The 26511-nt window shown below is 40.4% G+C and overlaps 1 protein-coding gene across 1 annotated transcript in view; it reads left to right on the top strand.

The window, feature by feature from the left end:
• Positions 1-26511, top strand: part of ALK (ALK receptor tyrosine kinase) — a 272781-nt gene that overhangs the window by 229906 nt on the left and 16364 nt on the right. Inside the window, exons 10-19 of the mRNA XM_065739616.1 lie at positions 4423-4517; positions 5981-6124; positions 13928-14090; positions 18202-18352; positions 20097-20228; positions 21068-21212; positions 22064-22246; positions 23740-23838; positions 24554-24706; positions 25920-26018. Coding sequence (XP_065595688.1) covers positions 4423-4517; positions 5981-6124; positions 13928-14090; positions 18202-18352; positions 20097-20228; positions 21068-21212; positions 22064-22246; positions 23740-23838; positions 24554-24706; positions 25920-26018 — 1364 coding nt within the window. The remainder of the gene's footprint in view (positions 1-4422; positions 4518-5980; positions 6125-13927; positions 14091-18201; positions 18353-20096; positions 20229-21067; positions 21213-22063; positions 22247-23739; positions 23839-24553; positions 24707-25919; positions 26019-26511) is intronic.

The following is a 26511-nucleotide window of genomic DNA, read 5'->3' as shown; positions in this document are numbered from 1 at the left end:
TGAAGTTTCTTCCCATTTTACCACAAAGAAACAGGGATCCTTCATACAAGCTAGACGCCTTATACATTATCATGTCTGTATTTATTAGTTGCATCTGTTCTACAGCCAGAATTCTTCATTCTTTCTTTCTCTCTAGATCCGATGAGTAGTCTTCCATTTCTTGGTGTAAAAACAGAACAAGTCTTTAATGTCTCTATCACTGTCCTGCTGTTCTATAGCATTAACTATGTCTACTGCTGTTCACTTGAAAGTTATTCTGGTGATGGCTGTTCTGAAAAAGTGGTTTTTTTGGTGACAGTGTGCACTTGTGACAGATTTTGTACAAGCATATATTCTGCATGGTTGCCCTTAATAAAACCTTTGAAACTTTACCCTTATTACTGGCTAATTCTGTCTCTGTAACTGAGACTCTGTAACTGTTAATATGCTTATAGTACTCCAAATAATCCCATTCCACCTGAATATGTCTTTTATCCCAAATAGTAAGTTCTTTGTGAAGTAACAATACATCATTTTTAACAGAGGAGTTAATGGGAACCTGAATGTAATAAGGGTTACTGACCCGAAACGTTTCTCTTCTCTAAGTACCTCAATCTCAAGCAGGTTCAGCTGTAATTATTTTAGCTAGGTAGGGAGAGAAATTGGTTCCATCAGGGGCAAAACAGTACAGAGGCAAAACAACACAGGCATACTTCTTGGGGGGTAGACTACAGAGGAGATTAACATTCAATCTTGATCAGTAATCCCTGTCTTTATGTTAAGATGAAAAAATAATTATTGCTAAAAGTCATTCTAAAATAATAGCAAAAAGATAGCTACCTGGAAACCCAAGTGTCTGCATGAGCCAGAGACGTTTAGGAGGAATTCAGGGTTGCTGCTGAAGGGGAGGGAGCTGCAGTGTTTTCACACAAAATTTGCTGAGGTTCTCAGTACAAGGAGAACGATTTGTATTTCTCCTCTACATGGCAGAGTACGTAATACATCTGAAACCTAACTTTTCTTTGCAGTGAAGACCTAAGGACAAGGTCATAAGCAAAACAGTTTGTCTGCTACGTAGGTATATTTTCATAAGTTTGGCTCTTTATTTCCCTTTGTAGATGAGCCCTAGATTTCAGGAAGGAGGCACAGAGCATGAGAACAACCAGTCTTCTGTTAATAGCAAGAAAAGCACAAGGAAACAAAAAGAAGCAACTGAACAGAAAACCCCAAATGATATCATTAGTCTCAGATACTGAACACTCTGAAATCATATTCAAAGTTTGCGAGGAGTGGGGAAGAGTGCAGTACAGAAGTCTCAATGCTGTCCCATTTCTGTGTCGGTTTTAGCTTACTTGGAATGTACGTGGTGTTACCTTTCAAAGAACAGTTCATCTGGATTCTAATTTCATGGGTTGGGCCAAAGAAACAAACCAAATGAAAATAATTTGCTATGCCTTTGGTGGCATTTCTTATCTGTGATTCTGAAGTATTTGATCAGTAGTCACCCCTGAGTGGTTTTTGAATTTATGTGAAATTTGAATCCTTCAGAAAGCCAAGTTGATGCTCCCCAAAGGGGAGGTTTGAATTAATTTTATTTTGTCCACCTGTATAACATTTTCCATCTTCCCTGAACAGATTATTAAAAAAAAAAAAAAAGACTGCATTTTCTGTTTACAGTTCAGCTGATGCTCAGCTTTGCTTTATGTAACTTGTACTTCCCTACTGTCAGACATCTATGGAACTTCTTTTTTCCTGCTTGTGTTTCTTGATCCAAATAGGGCAAAAGAAGAGACAAAAATGTCCACCAGTCCTCAAGTAGCAATTTTTCTAGTATCAAGAGTCCTTAAAACCTTTCATAGCAGCCATATTTTCATTCTAGTGAAGAAATGTAGCTTGCAAGCACCGTTATCTGACCAGGATTTGAATTCCATGTGAGGATGTTGTAGGGTATTTAATAAGCAACAAAACAACAGCAAAATTATGAGCACTGCTTTGCTGCTTCTTTGTAATAGCATTTATGAATGGTCTTTCATGACCATCCACCATGTCCACAGAGTGAGGCGGACCAGTGTCTGTGCTGTACAGGTGCTAGTTCAAGTACTGGATGCACAGTCAGCGTAGCCCACTTAGAGCTTTGCAAAAATAACTAAGTCATGGCCACCTCCCTCCTGCATTACACTAAGTCACCACTGCAGCGTGTGTCTGGTGTTTCAATATCAGCTTCCAGCCACACCAAGGGGAGTTGTTCCATTGATTTCAATAAGCACGGATCAAACAGAAAGAAGAAAAAGGAGGGGGCAAGGGAATGAGGATAGTCTGTCGGGTTTTTTTTCCTCCTCACTGATGTGTGACATTTCCATCTTCAGTTTTGATTAAATTTCCCTTAATTAGCCCATTAAGCTAAAACCACCAAAGCTAATGATTGAAGTGCTGGTTAACTGATGATCTTGTTTCAATGGAATCTGAAAGACATCATATTTCTAAATTAATAGTGGCATTAAATTGGAGAAGAGAAAAAGATGAACTATTTGTTGCAGTAATGCTGATCTCAAGGGAAGGCTTGTACTGAATCTGCATTCATGTTAGAAAATTAAAGAAAAACACAGATTAGTAGGCAACCAGAGCAACGTTGGTGGTCTTGACAGTGTTTGACATTCACACAGTTTTTCTATTTTGGGTCTCCTCTATCTTTTTTTCTTTTTTTAATCACTGGTGAACTTCAGGAAACTTCTCATATGTTCTGGACTCAGTGTTTCTGTAGTGGAAATATGCAAGGCTGTCTCTTAAATAACAAGCAACCTATTATATTTTTTCTTGGGCACGTTAGATGACATTCCCCTTCATGACAGACACACTCTTTTGTATCATGGCTTCCTGCTCTTAGGAACTGGATTTGATAATCTTTGTAAAAACAACCGTTCATTGTCTGGAAAGGCAAGGTTAGGATGTGTTTCACATACAGCTCAGTCATTTCTGCTGCTGGAATTTAACTTACAGGAGAAAGAAGATCAGAGCATGCTTTGGCTGACAGCTCAGTCAAAACACAAGGGCATGTGGTCCCCAAAGTAAATGTACCTCTGAGCAGAAATGCATCACTTGGGTGTTGCTTTGTGAGATTAAAATTCACTGGTGAAGGAGAGGTAGATTTTAAAACTGCTAGAGGCAACAAGTCTAATGTGTGAATACTGATAGCCACCAAAACAATGAGAGAAAATGTTTTACATGAATAGCTATATATAAGGATGAGAGTCTGTGTGAAGAAAATTCTTGCTGGTGTCTAGACTCTTGCAGCAGTGCAGGAAGCAGAATTTGTACAGCCTTTTTAAATAAGCAGGAATGCTACTCAGAAAAACCTTTTTTGCTCATCTGTTTGTCATCTGAACTGGAACACCTGCAAGAAGTCGTATTCTGGCTAAATGTGTTATGTCTGGTGAAATAGTTATATCTAAAAAATATAAGTAGGACCCATCAGCAAGTTATCTACATTAAAAACTCCAAAAAGTTTAAAGAATATCTTGTATTTTCTTGCAGTTTGCATCCTGAAGCTTGCTGTCTTCATGTTTTTCTAAGTCTTGATACAAGCTCTTGGCACTGTATCTGATTTTCACACCGTTGTTAGTTGCTTTTGTAAATTGTTTTCCTGTCCCAAGCGCAGTATCATGACTTAATGTTGCAGATATGCACGAGGAGAACATAGTTTCATAGGATGCCTCCAGTTGGAATGGACCTTAAAGTCCTTCCATTTCCAACCCCCTGCCATGGGCAGGGTTGCCAACCACTAAATCAGGCCCTATCCAACCTGGCCTTGTATGCTTCCAGGTAATGTGAAAACCTTAAGCTAAAGGAAAATACAAATCCATATGTGCCCTATAAAAGAAAAAAAAAAGAAAACGCGATGGTATGTTTACTGTCAGATTTGAATACTTAGTTGTGCATTTTCTTTGCTGTACCTGTTGATTTGTAAATTCATCCTCATTTGGTATTACCTCTTTATTTTGTAATGTAGGAATGGCAAAAGCCTATTCCCTGTAAATTCCAGATGAGAATTTAAGAATGGTTTAAGGTAAACCTGCACAGCTTCTACCAAGGGATGATGAGATATGGACTATTCAGTGTCAGAGAATATGATCACTTCAACTGTTTGTTTGCTTGATTTTTTGCTTTTAACTTCAATTTTAACTTTAATTCTGAACCCATCACCCTACAAGCGCTGGCACCTGCTTCAGCTTGTGTGCTTCTCATGGGACATGTATATATTCACGTACAGCTGCCCTCCTCAGATCATTTTTGCTTGTTCAGGAGTTAGGATTCTGTCAATTTAATATTTTTATAAGTGAAAAGAAAGCCTTTTTCTTCCACTCAGAAACTGCTTTAATTTTGAATGGTACTGTTTCATCTCTCTATCGGAGAGACTTTTAATCCCTGCTCTTCCAATCTCTGCAGGTTTTGGTTTCAAATCATTGCTTCATGGGAAAAAGGATCCAATGCCGTTATTGCTTTTGACAATGTCTCCCTTAGTCTGGACTGTTTTTTAACAAGTAAGTTTTCCTTCTGTCTGCAAGTGGTGGTTTGTCTTTTATTTTCCACACAGCTGAAATTTGGAGAGGGTTGGAAACTGTGGGGAAGGGATTGTGTGTTGCTATCTTCAAAAGACACTCAAAAAAAGGTATGTTTCTAAAATATCTGGGTTCAGATAAAGGAAACCATTCAGACACATATCTTATTAGTGGAACTGACTGGTGAACTGGTTCCAGGTTTGGCAGTAAATGGATAGTGCGACATATGGTGTCGGAGAGTCAGCTTGCAACTAGAATAGTAGCATTACCTATCTGCACAAACTGATGCAGAAGCCAGACTGTAATTACAGTTTGACACGACCTGGTTGGTTGTGTGACAGTTATCAAAATGAATGACAGTTGGACTCTGTCTTGGAAAAGACAAGCAGTCTGTGATTGGCACTAACTTTGCAATAACATTCAGAGCAGTTCATTAGTTAAATTAGAACAAGTTTGTTTTGTTGTACTTCTTATGTTTTTAGTTTTCTCTGATTTGGATTGATATACATTCTGAATCAGAAACTAAGATCCCCACCCTCATTCCCTTGGGAAAATTTTGGATTTAGATCTACACTTTGTGATTGACCAGCCTCTAAAATAGGTTCAGTCTATACCTCTGCTGCAAGTTTCACCCCATTTTGATTTTTATTGAGCAGTTATATCTAGCTTGTAACCTCATGCATACTGAGATGCTTAAATTGTTAACTGTGTTTAATTATCTGTCACTCTGTTCTTTCAAACAATAGGTTCATAGGTTCATAAGGTTGGAAAGGACCTACAAGATCATCTAGTCCAACCATCCTCCTATCACTATCCCTACCCAACTACTAAAATAACTTGCATGAGGATTGCTGCTCATAATTCATGAAACTTTTGCTTTGAGATGAATGGTAGAACTTGACTGCTTGTTCGTCTCCTGGGCTTGAAGCTACAACCTCTGTCGTTTTCAGTGGACTGAAAATCTCTAAGCCATCTCCTCATCCAACAGCAGACAGAAAGTTTCATTTGCTTTGTGTTAGTTTGCAGTGTCTGGGGCTGTGTGTATTTCCATTTATCCAACAATAGGTCTTGTTTACTGTGCATAGAAACAGTGCACCTCAGGTTCCAATATTCTAAAGCGATCTTAAAGTTAGGCAGAAAGGTTGTACTTATTTTAACTGGCTAAAAGCTTTCTAATTGTTGCTGAAGATTGTTCTGTACTTCTACTTTGTGTCTTCATTCACTTGTTTTCTCCACCACCCATTCCTATTTATTTTTAATTTGTCACAGTTCCCATGGCAGCAATTGAAAGTCAATCTACTAACTCTTTTTAATACCATTATAACCTGTTAATCCAGGTTCTAATTCTCAGCAGAGAAGCCTCCAGCCCTAAATTTACCTTGAGCTTGGGATGACATGCTGACTCAGCACAGTGATAAATCAGTCTGTGACTTCTTGTTTTCTAGTCAATGGAGAGAAGATACCTCGAAGTACTACTCCAGACTCAAGCAATTTGCTCACTAGTAGAAGAGGCCAGAACAATTTTGGATGGGAACAAAAGCTTCTGGGAAATCTCCAGCTTGGCACTGCCCCCATTTCTGGTCCAGCAGGTAATGGTCTGAACTGAGAATTATTTACAGACTGCAGAGATTTCCAACAAGTACAGATTTGGGTTAAATGTGGCTAAAGGCAGTATGACTCCTCTTTCTTTTCTTCTAGTTTTTTGGGGTTTTTTTTTGTCTGTTTTTTTAAACAAAACCTTCCTTCAGAACTTCTAAGTTTGAGAAAAAAGCCCAACTCCATACAAAGCAATTGCCTTTAGCTTTTAAAACTGTACCTGTAATTTTGATTGCAAATTTGTGAAAAAAAAAGATTTCCGAGACAGTTTTATTTGATCTCATGATTTAAAACTAGGAAGGAATCAAAGCAAAATAACTACGTCCAGAACGTGGTAACCTTAACACTCATCTCTAATTAATATAGGCTTGGTTTGAAATAACATAACTACTCCTCTTTTTCTGTAATATCCCTATTTCAAATAGTATAGCAAGGGACTTGATTTTAGAAACATAATTTTCAGCTAGTCAGAAATTACATTCTTGTATACCTGGTTCTCTTGTTCCATGGCTCCCCTTTCCAGCTTAGCTGTAGTGGCAAGGTACAAATGGTCATGCAATTTCTCTTCTCTCCTTGTCACATCACTGTATCCTGAGGATTTGTATATTTCCTCTCTCATGCTTGCCCACACACATGCATTTATATATTAGTCTATTCAGTATATTTCCTTTTACCTCTTCCTTGCTAGTTTTTCTTACTGATTAAATTCAGGTGGCCACAACCAACCTAGGGGTGCACCACAGACCTACCTGGGGGAGGAAGGCTGACTATGGCAATAAAGGATGACTACAGGAAAGAAGCATTGGTTACAAGTGCCACCTTTAGCACTGTGTGCAGCTGTTCCTCCTCACACAGGGCTGAAGTTGACAACTGACCCCACAATTTGAAATACCACTCCTCTTAACTTAAAGGAGTATGGTTGGTACATGCCTGCTTTAATGAGTAAGCTCAAGAGTTTGTTCATGCTGTTTCCTTCGCTCTCATTCCTTCATCTTAAAAAGCCTTCTTTAAATCTGTTCTATTCTGTGTTACATTTCACTTTGCTACCTGCAGTGTACTGTTGAAATAAATGAGGTAGTGTTAAGTCAGTTCTGATACCAACAGCAGTCTAGCCAGTGTGATCCAAAGCTCCATATAGTCTTGCAAGCCTGCTTGAAAAGCTGGACATATTAGCCCCAGCAGAGCAGCTGCTGGTACCTGAACCAGCAAGTTCTGGTAAAGTGACCTCCAGCAGTGGAAAATGATGTCTGCAGTGTCTGCCAAGAGTTGCATCAAGTGGAGTTTATTGATAGTTTCTGTACTGAGCGACATGCAGCAAGAAAAGTGCAGGAGCAAAGGATTAGATGGGGAGAACGAGTCTTCAAGAGAGGATGCTGTGCTGAGTGGACGTGTGCATTTTAGGGCTTGTTCATGTTTTTCTAAATGATATGGACACAGGACTTAAATGCTTGCTCCATAAGCTTGCAAATGATACTAAACAAGGAGCTGTTGACTTCCACAAGGATAGAGGGGCCTTGCAGGGAGAGCTTGCTGGTCAGTCTCCAGACATACGAAGCTTAACAGGAGCAAATGACAGGTTCTGCACCTCTGGGACAAGGTAGACTCTATAGCACAGAATCACCTTTTAACTTGTGTTCCTGGCTCCCTGCTTTCAGTAAACAGTGCAGATGCTTGTTTAGTCCCTAGGCTATGCATTTTACCCAGGTTTAATCTTGTTACCTTCTGCATCCTGTAATGCATTTAAGAAACCTCAGGCAGAGTCTGCCAAGGCCATTGCTATCAGGCCCCATATTTACTGTTGCGTGAGTGAAACAATGGCATCATCACCACCCTGAAGTCCCAAAATCTGCACTGACCAATATAAGCTCAGCCAGAAGTAATTATAGCTAATGTGATCTTTGGGTCGTGTGGTGCCACACAGGCATTACTTTCTTCTTAAGAATTGAAACTAAGGAAAAAAACTCTGTTTCTGTAGCTAAGGAGACAACAGAATAATAAAATGCCTTCCTCAAGTCTCTGAGCCATCTTAGCCTACGTAACTAGGAATACAACCTGAAAGCCAGGTACCACTTTGGTTACCTGACCACATACCCAAATAAGGCCCATTGCTTTTAAGAGTAAGGAGATGGATTTGCTCCCTGTAACTGAGAACAACCTCTTACAGATATTGCCTGTCCTAGGAAATCCAGTTTCAGCAGAAGAAATAAATTGTCATCACTGCCAGTGTTACTGTCATCTCTATTCTCAGGCCTTGTGAGGAGGGAATTACTTCAGCCCTGCCATTGCTTGACGTGGCTTGGCACATCTCCATGATCCATACACAGAAAGCCAGCAAACGTTTTGAAGCATATAACACAGCCACACCATAAAGTATTTTCTAGCTTATAAAGATCTACTAACTGCTGTCATTTATAAAGGGTAGTGTGATGAATGTGCTGTGTAGAGAACAAGACCCCAAACTGCTACAGTAGTGATGTTATTCTCTCAGGTTTCTTGATGATGACCAGGGCTGACTTCACAAAAAATCCACGTGGATCTGAATTTGCCCAGTTACTTGCAATGCAAGGTAGATAGCAACAAGGCTATGCACAGGTTTTCCTTTTCAATTAATTAATTAACATGTCATTTACAGGAATGCCAGCTTCTTGCTTCTAGAAGATGCCTGCCAAAAAGTGGCAAGAAAGCCTGTTATACCAGAGTATTGAAGCAACTAGGTTTGTAGCTAGAACTTTTGATTGAAATTTCAGATTAAATCTGTACAGAGGTTGTACAGATGTAAAGCCTGCTTACTTCAGCTTAGTTTTTAAATTTGTTCGCTATTAGTTTAAGTAAAACTGACAACTGCTCCAACCACAGCATCTCTCTACAGGGAGTTTAACTACCAATTAAAAAGCCAATTTAAATCAAACCAATGCAATTTCCTTTTATAGACAAGACCAGAATATAGAAAATTCAGGCACAGAAAGATACAGAGAGCACTAATGAGGAATTTTAGGTAAACAAATGACTATCATGGAAACGCAAGGGGAGAAAATAGGATTCTCAGTAGGCAAAAGGAGATAACAAGAAACTGAGCACTCAAGCTTTAATTAAAGATTTCTGATGCTTCTGAGTAGGCCCTAAATGCCATGAGGATAGCCTGTCTTCTGATGTTTCATCTTCTCATCAGTCTGCTGACAACTTACTTGTGTCGGGGCACATGGTACCAAAATGATGTGTTGTAAAATGAAGAAAAATGTTAAGCTTTTTCCCCTCAAATTTTGCATTGTGTTGTGCCATCCAACCTGCTATTGTGAGACCATGGTTTCTTGTATGGAAGCTGTCATCACACAGTTTTCAGGACTGGATTACCATTTCCTTCAGCTCCAGTTTCTTCCCCACGTGTTTGGTGGTTGCAAAGACTTTGGTTTTTTTGCACCAGAGTGTCCTGTTGCAAGTGCTTGCATGGCTGTTTCTCGGAAGAACTCTGAGTCACATTAGTTAATCAGATGAAGGAGCTGAAAGGAACAGCGAAGCGAGTATTAAGTAGAAGAAAATTACATTTGGTTGCTTTTTGTGTGCAATTATACTAACTGAACTGTTGGCGTAATGCAATAAAGATATCTGCAGAATTGTATTTTTGTATTAAGCATCAATTAACACAGTGAACAAATGGCTCAGTAGCCTCCTCCTCAGCAAAAGGAGCATTCTGAATAGTGATAGAAAATGTTCAGAGATGGATAGGTAGTGGGATCTCAGATTATGTAGGCATGAATTTCTTTATTGCAGTGTTTACTTGCTTTCTCTAGAGGATTAAAAACAGCAAAGGTACAGTACTGAGAACCAACATAGCAAAGTTAAATTGGAATTCCTGCTCTCTGGAATTAAACAAGCCATTGAAATAAACAGATTTTAGGCCAAAAATTTAAAGCTATCATCACTCTTTAAAAACAACAGTTTAAACTGCACAGGAGCTGCTATAAATCTGAGGAAAGGTTTTGAAATAATCCTGCTACCTCCTCCTGACCTGTTCTCTGTTATTCAACATGCATTTCTATTACCCTTTGCAACTCTAAATGGAAAAAAAAAACAAAACAAAACAAAAAAATCCAAAAAGTTAATAGCTCTCCCTCTAAACAGCCTTTATGGAAATTAATTTTCTTCATGCTGCTTTGTTAGCTACTGGTTCCTGAATGTAGCAAGAAACAAACCATTCTTGTCATTATTCAAAGTCAGCACCTTGCCCCATTATACTGACCATAGATAATTTCCTCAAAGGTCGCCCTGATGGTGTTCCCTTTACCTAGATGGATGTATAGGAGAATTATACAAGAAGAAATTTTGAGTATAGATGACACTGAGGAGTGATCTGATATATGTTCATCATTACTGTAGCTCTTGTTGAGCTGAAAAATATGTCCAAATCTTCCATTGCCTTCATCTATGGCAGTCAGATGTCACTGGTCTCCCGTCTGCTTCTGACTTCCCTTATTGGTCAAATGTTTCAAAGGAGTTTGCGAATGCTTTTACCAATAGATGCATTCATGGCATTGTGTTCATTCAGGGCAGCCTTAGTGAAATGAAGTCCCTAAGGGTCAATTAACAGAATTAAATTGTTTCCATAATTTTAGCCGCTGGGGCTTTTGTGCCCCTAAACTGCTAGGCTTTATAACACCCATTAACTCTTCTTTAATTAATTTAGTGGAAGTGAGGATAGCCTCTTGTCTGAATAGGGGTTGTGGCAATGCATTCCTCATACTGCCCACACAGTTTTAATACACTGATGCATTTTGCTACTGCTTTACTTTAGATTCCAAAAGAAGCCCAGCAACCATGGTGCTTAGCTTGTCATTTTCACAAATCACAGGAAAGCTTTGGTTTGGAACGAGTTGAACCTTGGTTCAAACCAGATTAATTTCACAAATGCCATTTAATACATATAGGCCCTTAAGGTATAGCTAAAATGCCAGTGGCTGTTTGGTGATATGGGGTTTATGTGCTGTATGTGACAGTCAAATTGTTTTCTACGTTACCAGTACCAATGTGCTATAGCCTTTGTGCCACTGTTTTCTTTTCTTTGTTGTTTGCTGTTATTTGCAGCAGCGCTGCCTTGGGCTTCAAGTATTTGTATTGGAGCCTCAAAATAATTAGTCATTTTAATTCTTGTGGGCTTTTGTTCTTCTTTTGCAAGAGTGGGGCATAAGTCTGCATTTCGCTGCAGCTGAAATTCAGTGCTGTTAATTGCTGTGCGTTTTATGTGTCCAGCCAGGCAGTGCAAAGACAAGAATTTCTGCTCTACAGAAGAAAATAATTTGTCAACATGTGTGTAAAATACATCAGTAAATCGAATTGGGAAGCAAAGTTGGGAAGAAGGATTTTAAAAAAAATCTATTTTAATAGGGCCTAAACGGCATTTCTTGCATAATATTTTTTCTGGGACCATGGTAGTGTGTTGGGAAGCCTGCCAGGCAGCTTGAGCAGGGCAGGTGTGTGTGTGAGCAGGCAGTAGACCAAACAGTTCTTTTGCCAAATTTCCCATGAATGTGGGCATTCTCACAATATATAAATTATTCACTGAAATGTAATACCCCAGTTCTGAATCTCTATTCATTTATTTTCTTCCTCCTACCCCAAACAGGCATTTCCAGTTCTTAAATCCACTTAGCATCTTGCAACTGCCCATGGCAGAGCCTATTAGGGTCCCTGCATTTGGCTCCCTGTTAATTTTTGTCATGGGAATGCTCAGCTGTTTCTGGAAATCAGGCATCTGTAACTTGTATGAAGTCGGGCACAACTCCAAACCGGTGCCAGCAGCACTCCCCTGACACGCAGTGCAGATTGAAGAGGAGGAATGCCATGCAGTGTGTGATGGATCGCAGTTGGACGCCAGTGGGAAAAAAATCGGTGCTTCTCACCTAGCTGCTGAAGGAGTTTCAGATCAGGGCTGCTGCATGAATCTTTGGAGATGAAAATAATGCTTCAAATTGAATTACTGTGAGCTGCTGTGGCAGGCAGCAACCTGTTGAAGCACTGAGCCCCAGGGACATGTTGCAGTCATTTTGAGAATCAGGAGAAAACCAATACGTTACAGGGAATGAATGAATGGTTATTCTCGCTTTAAAAGAGAAGAATGGTTATTCTTACTCCAAAAGGAAATGTGGGTTATCTGAGGTAGGGAGTACTTTGAGTCTGTTTTAATACCAATTTGAGATCTTCAGCTACTGCTGTTTCTGCAGATTGTGGATAAGCCTTGTGAAACTTAAGAGAGAAGAGGAAGAAAAGTGCCGTTTTTTCATCTGTATCCAAAATTGTAATTGAGACCTATCTGTGCTGTTTATGTTGAAATGAGGGGCAACTTCTTCCCATGCCATATTCTATTCCATTTGATTTAGCAGCAGAACTGTTAAATGTTGGAATAGCTTTTAGTATAAAAGTGAATATAAACAGGAGAAAGACTATTGTACGTATTTGGTTCCTGTGCTCTGGAAGCGAGCACCTTACAGTCTATTGAGGAGGCAGAAATACAAAACCTTTTCAGTTCAGGATTTAGAGGCATGATGTTTATAGCAGGAGGGCATTTTTCTTTTGTTCTAGCAAAGCATCAGGCTGCTTAATGAAACAGAGGGTCATTACAAAGAGTAAGATGTAGTGCACAGGTCCCCTGCCCATGGTACCCAGTGAGTCAAGAGCTGCCACTTGCAGGTACAGCCATGCTGTGTGCTGCGTGTGTGATAGTTTAGAGATACTTTTGCCATGTACGCAGATAGCTAAGGAGTGAAGTTTATTTAAATGTAATGAATTGTGAATGCAAAGCTTAACCAGAGCAGCAGTATACATATGCTGTGGTCTGTGTTAGGTTTCATCTCTTTCTGTTTTCCATTTCATTCTCTTCTATTGGGTATATTGTCCTCTTGAAGGTCACCTGCTGCTACCTTTGGGAACGCTTTTGATGTTTCACCAGAGACATCTAAATGGCTTCTTACTGTTCCAAGCAAAGGCATTTACCTGTCTGCTTTACCAAACATATGTTTCAGTGCAGGTGGCTTAGCCCACTGGGATACTGCGATGTTAAATCGTTGTGATAGCTGACAGAAGGATTCTCATCTTCCATTTTGTGTGAAATTTTGCTTTGTATTTGATGGTGGTTTTTTTGGTTTGTTTTTCCCCCCAAAAATAGTAAACATAAGTAACTTCAGATGTAAGATTATAAGTATTTGCAGAATCAGAGCTACTGAAGCATTTTGCGTGGGAACCTTTAGGCCTACTTCCTTTCTTAGGTGCTCTCCCCTCTTGCCTGTTGTTCATGGAGAGGTGTGTACTGGTGTCAGGGGAGGAGAGGGGAAATTTTCCATTTGCTATGTGCTGTATTTTGGCTATATTACTAGACAATATGTTGGGGTGGTATTGTAAGATCATTGTGATCTTGCAACATGCAGGCATCATGTATTCAAATTAAAAGTTCAGAAATGTGAGGCACAAATCATCAAAGCCATGTCCTAGAAATCTATTTGTACTGAGCTGGTCTTTCCATTTGATGAAAAAGACTGCAATAGGGGTGCACTGATTTACACCCAAAGATCTGAACTAGAGCACACAGAGCTGAACTTTTGTTTTACAGACCAGTTAGGTTCTGCCTTTGGAAACTTAACTTGGATCTCATCAGAATCGTTATTCAAAATGTTGTCAGATTACTATTGTGTAGTAATCACTGAGATTGTGATGCATTTACAGGGTTTTATCCAATTAACAGCTGCTTTCACATACAAAATGAACACTCTGCGTGTTCAGAGCATGGTTTGTACGTGTTCTCATTTCAGATCACTGGCTGTTCACGACGTGTGGTGCTAGCGGAGCCTATGGCCCCACACAGAGCCAATGCAATGATGCCTACAGGAACTCCAACCTCAGTGTGATCGTCGGAGCTGAGGGGATCCTCCAAGGCATTCAAATCTGGAGAGTACCAGCAACCAACACGTACAGGTAAGAGAAACATCTGTTATTCTCATAATGTGCCTTGATGTTTAATATTTTTCCAGGCTGTGGATGCATGCTAGACATATATGGTGTTGTATTCAGAAATTTCGGCAGATACACTTCTTGATTTTGTGATTTCCAATCTTTCCAGTTCTAGATTTGTTGTTCAGCAGATGCAACTATTTGGTGAACTGGAGAAGAAATAACTGTCCTGAGGCATGTAAATCTTCAGCCTAAATAGCTACAGCATGGGAGGACTTTATAAGTAACTGAAAACTGAGTATTTTGACCTCCCCAAGCCAAGGTCAATGCATCCTATATGCTATCCATTGAGCTCTGGGATCAGAATCAGTTTTTCCTACTCTTCATCTGATACAGGAGTACAAGTTCATCAGCTTTTCTTATAGGACAGATGACATCAGCCTCTGCTCTGTTTTGAAACTAGTTATAGTAGGCTGAGTCTGTATGCCTATCACCACTGTAGAATTGATTCTGGGAGCCAGCCACCTAAGTGCTAGGCTTTGACACTGAGAGTTAAAATGCTTAAATCCTCCTATGGAGTTGTCCTTAAAGGAAGATGATCAGATACAATTTAAAGCAACTTAAGCTGATTTTTACTTCTTTTTTTGCTCTTCCTTGGGGGAAAAGTGCAGTCAATGTATCTGAATAGTAACATCAAACCATAAAGTGCACCACTTTGTCTCGATGAATCAATGATTATCTGGTGTATTTTTAATGCAACCTTTCCTATTGAAATTAGTGATAGTGTCATGGATTTCAAAGCAGAAAATTCTAGTGTAGCCTTTGGACAAATTTCAGTTAAAACTTACTGGCACCTTCTGTGTTGTTTTGTTTTGTTTTGTTTTAAATATATATATAGGGGGTAGATATCGGTCTCTAACAGAAGTCTACTGCAAAGCAGTTTTGAGTAACTGTCTAGGCAAGGCTATACTCAAGCTCTGCCGGAGTGCCTATTACCAGAAGGATTGATGATAATGAAAAAAGCATTCATGACATTTTACTCAACTATCAAAAATGAGTTGCCTGAGGTGAACAGAATTTTTCAGCACCAGCATTCAATAAATAAGGATATAAAGTGTAGCCCAAAAGAGAAGAGCCAATAAACTTACAGTATTGTCATTTCTTTAATATTGTAGGCCAAGAAAGAGCCAAAATTTTAGTGCAACTGTAGGCTGATTTTTGCTGCACAATACAAACCACAGGTGAAATGAGCCTCCTGCAGGAAGGACATAAATATTTAAGTCCTGTAAATGACCTAACAGGCTTTTAGCTCAGTATAGATAATAAATGGCTAATATCATTAATTAGATGGCATTCTCTTCTGTGCCTCCTAAGGCTGTAGTAGAGAATTCACAGCCTGGGGAAAGGAGGCAGCAACTGTGGACCTAAATTATCTTGACGTATTCCTGATTCTGAGCTGCTGGAGGAGCAGGAGGGACCCCCCAGTATAGCATAGCTCTAGGAAAACATCAAGTTGCAATATCAGCAGTAGGCTTTCCGGAGCCTGGATCTGCATCCTGTATTTAGCTCTCCCTTGCAGGCCTGCCGTGCTGTGAATCCTGTTAAGTCTGTCTGATACCCATCTTCAATATATCTGACCCAGAGATAAAATCCTTCAGCTGGCTCTTGGGCTCCTAAGAGAGCCATTATGGTTAGTCAGTGCATCTTACACTATGTAAATGCAGCACAGTGAGTTACATAGCTAGTATCTGAATAAGCCTAATATAGATCATGTGAACACAAGACAAAATATGCTTTATTAACTCGCACAGACAGAAAGCTCAACTTTTCACAGAACTCTGCTAACGTAAACTTACCCCAGCATCTGTGAAGGTCTGGGTAGGCTGCCATACACTGTACGCTGCTTCATTTGCAGATTACATTCTTATATGCTCCAGTGCTGATGCAGACAAAATAAGCTGCTTCAATCCCATGGGGCTGAACATTGTATAATAATAATAAAGTTAGGCAGTCTAAAAAATATTTTTCTTCCCAGATTTCCTTTGAAGCATTCAGAAGGCTTTGTCATCCCACATCTAGGCCTACGATAAAGCATGAAAGAAGCATGCTGTAACAAATTACATGTTGTCATCCTTTAACCAAATGGTTTATTTTTTTAAGCCTTTGGTCCATTTTGCTGTATGACCATTTGATGTCATTTCCACAGTTCTCTCTTGTCCCTTCTTGTAATGTAAAACAAAAACACAAGACTTTTCTTGTACTGTCAGTGCCCTGTGCACATGCTGCTCCTTCCTGAAGACACAGTTTTTAGGAAGGTATGCTGTGTTCTGCTTATATCTTCTTAGGTATTGTGACTTCAAGGTCAATATGGTTTAAATGCATCCCTCCCACAAAAGAAAGTCATGATTAAGGAAAGGGATCCTGCTGTAACCTGAAGTCAAGATGACCCATCTGTTTAAATAGCAATACTCATTTTAAATATGGAATGACTGTCTCCCAGACCTGTCATTTGTTATTTGTTTGCAGACTTTGAATGAGGCAGAAATGGGTTTTCTCAAATTTTGTGATATCATTGCTTATATGCAAAATCTGTTTATGCTCAGGAAAATATGGCCCCTAATTGCAGCTGATTAGCCATGCCAGCTTGCTGTGTCTGACAGTGCACTTCATTAACCATTCCAAAATTCTACAGTAAATTTAGCTCAGCCTTCAGGTTCATGTAGCATCTGCTCATGGGAGCCCAGTACTGTGTGTTTATCACTTTTTCTGCTGGCTCCAGTGCAGTCTTACTGAGAAATGATTGCTTTGGTTACTGAGAGTGGCATGAACATAGCCGTGTCACGTTGCAAGGATCTAATCTGCTTTATGAGGCTCTTGGTGCTCCTCATTTGCTATGACATCGAAATTGCTCCAGGCTGGCTGCCTGAGAGTGGTATCACAAGGTGAGTTCCTTTCAGGGCAGGGAGCAAGCTGAAAGTGAGCTGGCTGCTCCCTGAGGGAAGGAGCTGCCCACCTGACCTGGTCAGGGTGCTCATGCATGCTGAGCTTTGCTGGTTTGTTCTGCCTTCATCCTGCAGGACTGTGCTGAGCAAAGACCCATCATATGCTAAGAGACGGGAGCTAAAGAGAGCATCTTTACTGGAATAGATAGGAAGACGAGGGAAAGTTTTATATCCAGCCTTGCAGTTACTGTTTACCTACTCCAGGTTGAATTTTACTCTCATGGAAATAGCTATAGTAATGCTATGGAAGGCAGTGGGAAATCGCTTACTTATTTCAGATCTGAACTGAGCTAGCTTGTTTTGCCACCATTCACTTGCTGATGAAGTCAAGTGGCTGTCTTTTGTTGCAGCAGAAATATGTGTTTCATCATGGGATTTATGACTTGCTTTGCAGTCTCATGGTAAAAACTGCTTCAAATATGTCAAGTGTTTATGTACATAGAAAAGGAGAAGGTGGATCTGAGCAATACAGTGCCACAGTCCAATTTTTGAGTTTATCAATAGTAAGGGCTTCTGAATCTTGACTGCTTGGAATAAAAGTCCTAGTGCCTTACCTGAGACTGCAGCAGCCTGCATGCAAGCTAGCCAGTCCTGGCTGGAGACAGTGTGATGTTCACGGTGCCTGTGAGTAAAGCCAGGGGGCTTTTGTCTTCCTTGTTTACTGACAGTAATGTGTCCATTTACTCTTTATCATTCTGGTCCTGAAAACTGGAGAACTGTTTCCCATCTGGTCCACTGTACCAGGACCAGTTACAGTCTTCTTTCTCAAATTTCCCCATCAATATTGTGCATAAGGTTCCGTTCAGCCATATGTGCTGTACTCATTAGTTCTGCTGCTTTTGATCTTCACAATGCTCACTGCAAACCTCAACATCATGCCTTCTGGGAAACAAGATATGTTACATATACTAACATTTGAAACTATAGGGACTTGCGCAGTGCGTTCTCAGCAACGTGAAAGAAGCTGTTGTGTAGCTACCCAAGTTCATAGACACATATAGATCAGAAGTCCTCAGTCTTCAAGCTTTGGGTTTAGATGTATTTAGGGTGTCAGGTCTCTGGGGCAAGATGCTGTGTACAGTTCAGGTGTACAAAGCACACAGTACCATGTTCTTGTTTTCTTTTTCCTGCAGCATCTCAGGCTATGGAGCTGCTGGTGGGAAAGGCGGAAAGAACACCATGGTGAGGTCGCACGGCGTGTCTGTACTGGGAATTTTTGACCTCCAGAAGGATGATATGCTATATATCTTGGTGGGACAGCAAGGAGAAGATGCTTGCCCTAGTGTAAGAGATTGTAGTTTCTGCTTTGCCCTAATACTTAGAAATCGGTGGAGTTTTGTCTGTTTACAGAGAAAATTATTGTCCATGAGTGATTCGAGTTTATATGGTTCAAGGGATACAAACAGTTTTACTGAGAGGGTTTGAATGTCCAAAGATCAAGTACCATATCACTAGGCTAGCTTCCTCTTCAACGTTCAGGCCCCACTTATTAATCTGCATATCTCAGAGCACCTGTCCTGCCTTCCTTTCCTCTGACATCACAGGGCTTTGTCTTTGCTCTGCTGTTTAGTCCAACCCTACCATTGGCATAATACACTGCATCTAGATGGAAAGGAGCAACTTTGGAGGATTTGGGATTAATGGATTGTTTTGAACAGAACTAAGCATTATCTGCTGAAATTTTACCTCCAGATTTGAGCTGGGCATTTAAATGCTGTGTGTTTCTCAACTTTTAGATGGCTGGCATCCAAGAAGTGAAAGCTTGACCGTCTGTTAGAGCAAAGAAAGTCTGAAAGATGCAGACAAGAAAGAGGGGTTTTCAAGGCCATGTGCTGAAATAAATAATGTTAAACCTGGAATTACACACATCTACAAACAAACCATAAATATGAAGCCTCTTTGAAATAAGAAATGCCCTAACTCAAACTTCCATCTAACGTCTATAACTAGGACATTCCAGTTCAGTGTAATATATGGAGTCATTAAATTTCAGGTCTCTGTAATCTCAGTGAGAATTTATTGAGTGCTAATGTAATTCTTTCATTGAAGCCGAGAGATTGTATTGACTTGTAGAAGGGACCTTTACTAGATTGGATTGTAATCAGTTATGTCTTTGCTATGAAGGATTTTTTTTTTAATTCAGTTGTAATCTAGTGGCTCCTCTGAGTCATTGACTTTGTCATCTTATTAATCATCCCCACCCAACTTATGGTCAATTAAGGGAAGGGTAAAGGAGAGAGTTGTTTCATTCCATATACAAGTCCATAAACTCTAAGTAGATGCCATTCATTCTCTGGCACACCATTTTGTGGTCAACAAAATAGCCTGTACCTTGAGGAGGATTCCTCTATCAGGTCTCTTTTCTAAAAGAAAGCATGTGTGTGAAAGTAGATGGAAGAATCCTACTATACGGTGCATTTTTTCTTAAAATGTCATTAACTTAGTGAGTACGGCATACCTAACAAGATAGGGTTACTCAGGTGAAACTTTTAAACCAAAATAAGCTAAAAGCAGAGCTTGTGACTTACAGAAATTCAAAGTAAAGCCTATCTCACCATGCACTAAAGTGCTCCAATTCAGAATCAAAAAATGATGGCTTAATGTTGCATTTGAAGTAAGTTAGTAAATTCAGTGATCTGCCTGATGTAGAAGGTTCATTATGTCTGCTGCTAAATGGTGGAGGGAAAAATGCTAGGTGGGAATTGTACCTAACTTTCTAGTTAGGTATTTTCTTTAATGTTGTGTCAACATTGCGATCAAAGGTGAGATAAGAGTTATTTTAATGGGCTTTGAACGTGCTAGCTCTGATAATTGCAATATAAGTGCTGATGGATTAATCTGTGCTAGCTCATTGCTCCTGTGCATGCTATGACTATCCAGGTTAGCCGTAGCACAACTGTGTGAGCCTCCAATACGCTTTAGCTCTTGATATACATAGTATGGGAGGGTAGAGGGACCACAAGGCTTGTGCATGAACGAGAACACAGAAATTTATTGTCAGAATTCAGCCCTGCTCTTCTGTTTGCAGACTAATGACATCATACAGAAAGTCTGCATTGGAGAGAACAATGTGATTGAAGAAGAGATACGTGTGAACAGAAGTGTCAGTGAATGGGCAGGAGGAGGTGGAGGTGGTGGAGGTGCAACTTATATATTTAAGGTATGGAAACGTAGTCTCTGTGCACCTTCAGCACAAAGTGAGCTCTGGGTGTCCTTCATTTCTAGCTGATAGTTGCAGTGAGCTGAGATGACTCTTCACACATTTTTGAATGGCTTCATGGTATTGCCACCCTTGCACTAGTGGCTTGGAATTGCCTTTGCAACAGTTTGAAACAGATATATTTTTTTTTCAATGCAAATGAAGATTGTGAAGCATAATACTACAGCAAAGGGTAAATTCCTTTTTATTCAAATATGTCATTGTAGAACATGTGATTCAGCTAGGTATTGAACTTATACGATGTAAAAACAAGCTGGAGATACCACTTGTGTTATCGATGGGCAACTCTACAACTAGAAGCTGTTGACCTGTACTGCTGTGCACTGAGATGGTACTCATTCCAAACACCAGTTTCACCTTGGTGAACCATCTGACCTCTACATGATTTTACTTAACTCTGCATATTCAGCCAGTTTCCAGTGTAGCAGTCCTTCACAAGTGCAGGCATTACATTGCACTATGTAGAACATTACACCTTAGCTGTTTCCTTTGATGAAACTTATGACGTGGTAACATCACAAGATTTGTAAGACCCATCAGTGTTGAAGGTACAACTCACAGAGCTGCTGATTGCCTCTGTTCTCTGGTGCAGAATTTGGTAGGACTCGTGCTGTTGATTAATCTTTTGGATGTTGGTGCATAAATAATACAGTGGTAATTTGTAGTGCTCAGCAGACCTAAATGCCTGCTTACTGCAGCATGCAGAAACAAGCATATGGTTGAACTTCCATTTGTGTATGTGACTCCGTCTGAGTACTGCCTTTACTTCTGAACTTAAGATGGAGAATGGAGAGCCAGTCCCCTTGATAATTGCAGCAGGAGGTGGTGGAAGGGCCTACAGGGCCAGAACAGACACATTTCATCCAGAAAGGCTGGAAAATGATTCCTCTGTTCCAGGACTGAATGGAAATTCAGGAGCTGCAGGTAAGAAAAAATTATTCTTTTTAAGAAAACCATCTTGAAAATGTGGTACTCCCAGATTCTGTGGAGATGAGGTAAAGCTCATGAAAACATAGTCTGAGGAGCATGGAAATACAACAGATGCAAGTAGAATGTACCCACAGTGCAGGGATACTTGGCCTAAATAAGGATATCAGAAATGGTGGAGTGCTGGTATAACCGTGTCATACCTCAGGCAAAATTTGTTATTTTGATGAGGGAGTTCGCTGTGATGATAGGACCATAGAGCTCCTTGCACTACCCTAGATGTACTTATAGTTTCTTTGGCTTATGTGGAAGGAGAATAATTGCATGCTGGCTAGGAGTTTCTGCAAAGAGATCTTGTACTGAGCAATCTGCAAAGCTGAAAGTGAGTCACAGGTGAGTATGTTGTATTTAGAGAAGAGGGAAGCATATTTTTGCATCCCTTCCACTAAATTCCCTTTGTTCCACATTGGAAACAACACTGTGATTTTTTGGTTGTTTGTTTTTTGTTTTTTGCAAAGAGGGAAGGAGGGCTCTGTAAGTCAGAAGCAAGCGGTTGGAGAGTAGGTAGGGATATCTTTTGACATTTTCCACTGGAAATACTAGTCCTTGTATGATAGCTGAAAAGAGGTGCAGGTGATTAACAGGATCAAAAGCTCTAAAGTAAGGTCACTGTAGAACTGTGTAGAAAGGACATCTCTTCTAACTCAGGAATGATGAAATTCATACTTTCAGCTGAGGTGCTTTGAACAAGTGCTCGTCCAGTGGATCCCTGTGGTGTTTAGTTTTTTTTTTTAACAAAAAAAATAAAATAACCTTTACCTATGCCTTTTCTCTTCTGTCAACCACAGGTGGTGGAGGTGGCTGGAATGATAACACTTCCTTCCTGTGGTCAGGAAAATCCTTGCTGGAAGGTGCTACTGGAGGAAGATCCTGCCCCCAGGCCATGAAGAAGTGGGGGTGGGAGACAAGAGGGGGTTTCGGAGGGGGTGGAGGGGGGTGCTCCTCAGGTGGAGGAGGCGGAGGATATATAGGTAAAGTGGCTTCATGTTCAAGGTGTCCCTTCCCCTCCTTTAGTGCTAATGGTCAGCAAAAGGCTGATAGATAATTCTCCTGTAGCTAGCATATTTGACTGTTACGTAATAATAGTATGTCTGTGTGTTGCCTTTTTAGCACTAGATGAACGTGTGGCATTTAGTCTTTGAGCATAGCCAGATGTCAGTTCTTCAGCTGTAATCCTGGCTTTGCACTCTGGAAAATGTGCCATCAAGATCCTTCTGTGATTCTTGAGCCATCTATTTTTGGGTTATCATGGTAAAGAAGCAGGAGCCGCAGGTTGTGTGCTCCATTGCCAGCTCCAGTGTTTTGAGTACTTTGATCCTGGAGTCTGGATGCCAGATTTTATGCTGAGTGAAGGATGCTGCTGCTTCCACCCTGCCCTGCTATGGGCAGGCCTCAGTCCTACACAGGTGGTGTCTGGGGGCAGAGTGGTTCCACTGCCCCATGGTTCCTGTGCTCAGGCTGACAGCCAGGACCCCTCTTAATAATGATGATGATGTTGACTTCAGGGAACAAGGAACTAATTTCTTGTGGGTCTCAGGACAGCTGTCAGATGGCATTATGTTGATTATAACTGGTGTGGACCAGATTCAAGATCTCTACTAATCCTTAATCTTCTGGGCCCCATAGTTTCTTCAGCCATCTGCACTGTGGTGGACGTTTTAACCCCTGGTTCTCCACAGCTTAATTTAAGTCCACTATAGACTTGAAATTCTGAGAGGGAGTAGTAAGTTTAAATAAGTGCATGTTTTGTACCAATGTTTCTGTATAATGCTTCTTTTCCCAACAGAATGCCTCACATGATATAATCTTGCTTTGCACTGAAGATGGTTAAAGAGGAAATGACATTTTTTTGTGGGGGGTGGGGGGATCTTTGCATGCTTGTACGAAATACATGGACCATGCTGTGCTTCTGACGTGTTCCACAGATTGCTCATATTTTGCTCCTGGTATGTTTTATACATCCAAGCACAAATGAGCAACTGAAGAGTAAATTCCTCCAGTCCCCATTCCTGGTTGACCACCCTGTTTTCAGGGTGCAAAGGAGGAGGAAGATTATCAGATTACTCATTCCCTCTGCTGACACATACCTCGATCAGCAAGGATACTGAACTGAGCACTGGTGTTTTCCAGTCTCTTGGCCATGTTGCTACTGAGAAGGACTTATGTGTTTTCACAGCATCCAAATGGTTAAAGATGAAAATCATATCTTAGTTTGCAATAGTTAGCCTAAAATAGAGCTAAGACTAATAATGTGCTACTATAAATTGAAGTTCTAGACCTGAAAGATCAGTGTTTCATACCTCAACTCACTAGGTGATCCCTATGTTTTAAATATTTTGATTTGTTCTCTTTTCTCATTTGGATGTCTCCCTAAATATACTGAAGCCATGCATGTTGCAATGCTTATCTGTATTGTAGTGCTAACGAGCCTCGATCTGTTAAGGTTACTTCTGGTTTGACATAGGTGGCAATGCTGCAGTGGACAATGACCCAGAGATGGATGGGGAGGATGGTGTGTCCTTTATTAATCCGATTGGTACTTTATACACTCCAGCACTTAAAGGTATTCATGTTGGTCTGAAGTCTCCTCTAGTGGTTTTCTTTTGTGTTAAGACTAGTTTGCATCTGTAGCACCCTTCAAAAAGCTTTGGATGCATTTTATTGTCATTCTGAATAGGAGGAAGAAAGATTGCTTAGCCAATTCAGTGGAGCGTAAATGCTCCCCAGAAACGTTGCCCCTCCAGCTATCTCTGGGCCTCTGTTTGCCCAGATGTCACTGTTTGGATGTTTTCAATGTGTTTAGAAAATATGGGAATATCTATTTGAGAAAAAAAAATTGCTTAGGAATAGCCAGAAGTGTTTTCAAATGCAAATGGACTCTGGCCTGTTAGATTCAGCCAAAAAATGTTGAAAATATTGCATTGTTTGATCTCAAAAAGAGTAAAGGCTAAGAGAAGAGTGAGCTTCACTGCCTGCTGGAAGGTCAGGTTTTTCTTAGGTTTGACAGCACTCTCCTTACTACCTTGGTTGAACTGCCTGCTGAATGAGAGCCAGAGCACCTCAGCTGCAGTGAGGCTAATGTAGCTGGACATTATTTCCTACACGAGAAAAGGACAGCAGCACCTTGGAAGGTGGGGAGAAAACAGTTTCTTAGATGGAGCTTACTCTGCCTCAGCCTGCAACTGTGAACACAATGCTTCCTTTTCTGTCAGTGCCCAAGGGAATGTTATGAGTGATCTTTTCAGTATTTAACTTTGCTTCTTTCATCCATTCCCTAGTGACAGAGGGGCATGGAGAGGTGGATATTAGGCTGCACCTTAACTGCAGTCACTGTGAGATGGACGAGTGCCGTGTTGATCTTGAGACTCAAAAAGTCATTTGCTTTTGTGAGCCAGGCACAGACTTGGCTGAGGATGGTGTGTCTTGCATAGGTAAGTAGATGTATGGGGTAGGCTGGAGATGTGTGAAACAGAAAACACATGATCAAAATCTGTAGTTTGGACTGTAAGACATCTGGAAATCTTATCTTGTCTCTCTCTTAAAAATGGCTTCTGTTATATGTTATCTACTTTTCTGCTCGTATTGGCTGTACAGTTATTTTTCTAGAACACAGGCAGAGGCATGGTGCAAAGAGCAGCATCGCTGGTTTGCTTTATTACTATAAAGCATACTAGGCACTGAGAAGTGTGAGCCAAATTGTATCCACAAGAGGCAAAGGGCAGCAGATCTGGTTGCAATAACGGTCGTGTTTTGCTGTGAAATCATGAAAGTTCTCAGAAAAGGAATGTTTCAGCTAAATGTCCAGGTTATTCCTTATAAGAACCCTGAGGTAATGTACAAGGTAATGGGGACTGTCATTCCTGTGGATTTGGACACAAGGTGCATTTGCAGGATCCATAAGAAATTCTTCATGAGAGATCTCTGAGAAAATCAAAAGACAGTATCTGTACTTGCCTTACTTAAGAAACCAAATGCTTAGAGCTCCATTACAAGGTTTTACTTCGTATTCTTGCCCAGTTATAGCAAGTGGCTCCAGGCTTTTGGGATCCTGCTGTCAGCATTGTCATTGACACGGGAAGATTGTTCTGTATTTTTACCATGGCCACCCATAAAGTGAGTAAAAGCATGGTCATTTTGCAGGCTGAAGTAAACTTTAATAGATGGTCATTGAGTGGCTTGTGATCCAAGTGAGGGTGCAGCTAGGGAATACTTTGTAGTGCATATGTTATCAGTTCTGTGTTCCTGGACTACACGCATTTAGGAGATGATATATTGCAGTCTTCCTTCTGCTCTGATTTGGCATTGATAGCAGCACTCTCAACCAGGCAATTTAATGTTCTTTCCATCTCCCCAGCCTCCTACCCCCAGCTTTTATGGTCTTGTTTTCATACACAGGGAGTGCACATGTTAATTCTTTGATAGCAAACCATCTGTTTTAATGGCTTGGTATTAATTGAGGAAAGTGAAACAGTGCGATATTTGAGTTCATCGATCCTGAGAGCTGATCATGTCAGAGGTTGCTCCTATGGTATAGGAGCAGATAAGTAAACAGAAGGAAGAGCAGAAAAATCGAGCTGCAAAAAAAAAGTGTCTGCTGGAAGATCATGTCAAATGTAATTCCTTTCCCTCTTGTCTCCGATACAGCTGAGCCAACAGTTCATCTGCCTCTCTCCTTGGTTTTGTCAGTAGTGACTTCAGCATTGGTTGCTGCCTTAATTTTGGCTTTTTCAGGAATCATGATAGGTGAGTGTTTCTCTGCAAATGATATTTTCATGTGATGGCTGGACCTGAGCCAGGAATAATTGGGCCCTGGGTGATGCAGTTTTTAGCTACCGCTGTAGTGAATAGCACCTTCCCACACACATCTCTTTGAGATTTCTCTAGTTGTTTCTAACCACACTGACCAAGTGGAGGAAGTTTCAGTTACTGACTGCATGTTTAAAGGGATTTTATTGTTTGTGCTGTGGTGTGAAGCTGCCAGAACAGAGCTGCCACAGTTTTTGTGAGAGCTGCTGGTGCTTAATATCTAAAAACTAATCTATTTGTATGCCTATATACAGATTTGGCCCCTTAATGTATGGCATTTCAGCTTGAAATTCTCACAAAATTCACCTTTTCCAACCTGCCAATTTGTAGAGCATGGATGCTCTTGGCATTTTTATTTGAAATTCGATAAGGTATTTTTCACCATTTCATTTTCATATTTTAAACAATGCTTTTCTTGCTTTTGGTTGCT

This window comes from Cyrtonyx montezumae, unplaced genomic scaffold, assembly GCF_038088225.1.
Source record: "Cyrtonyx montezumae isolate F1298 unplaced genomic scaffold, pur_monq_1.0 scaffold_24, whole genome shotgun sequence".
Lineage (NCBI taxonomy): Eukaryota > Metazoa > Chordata > Aves > Galliformes > Odontophoridae > Cyrtonyx > Cyrtonyx montezumae.
Note: the sequence above shows the minus strand (reverse complement) of the source record. Positions and strands in the feature narration are given on the sequence as shown.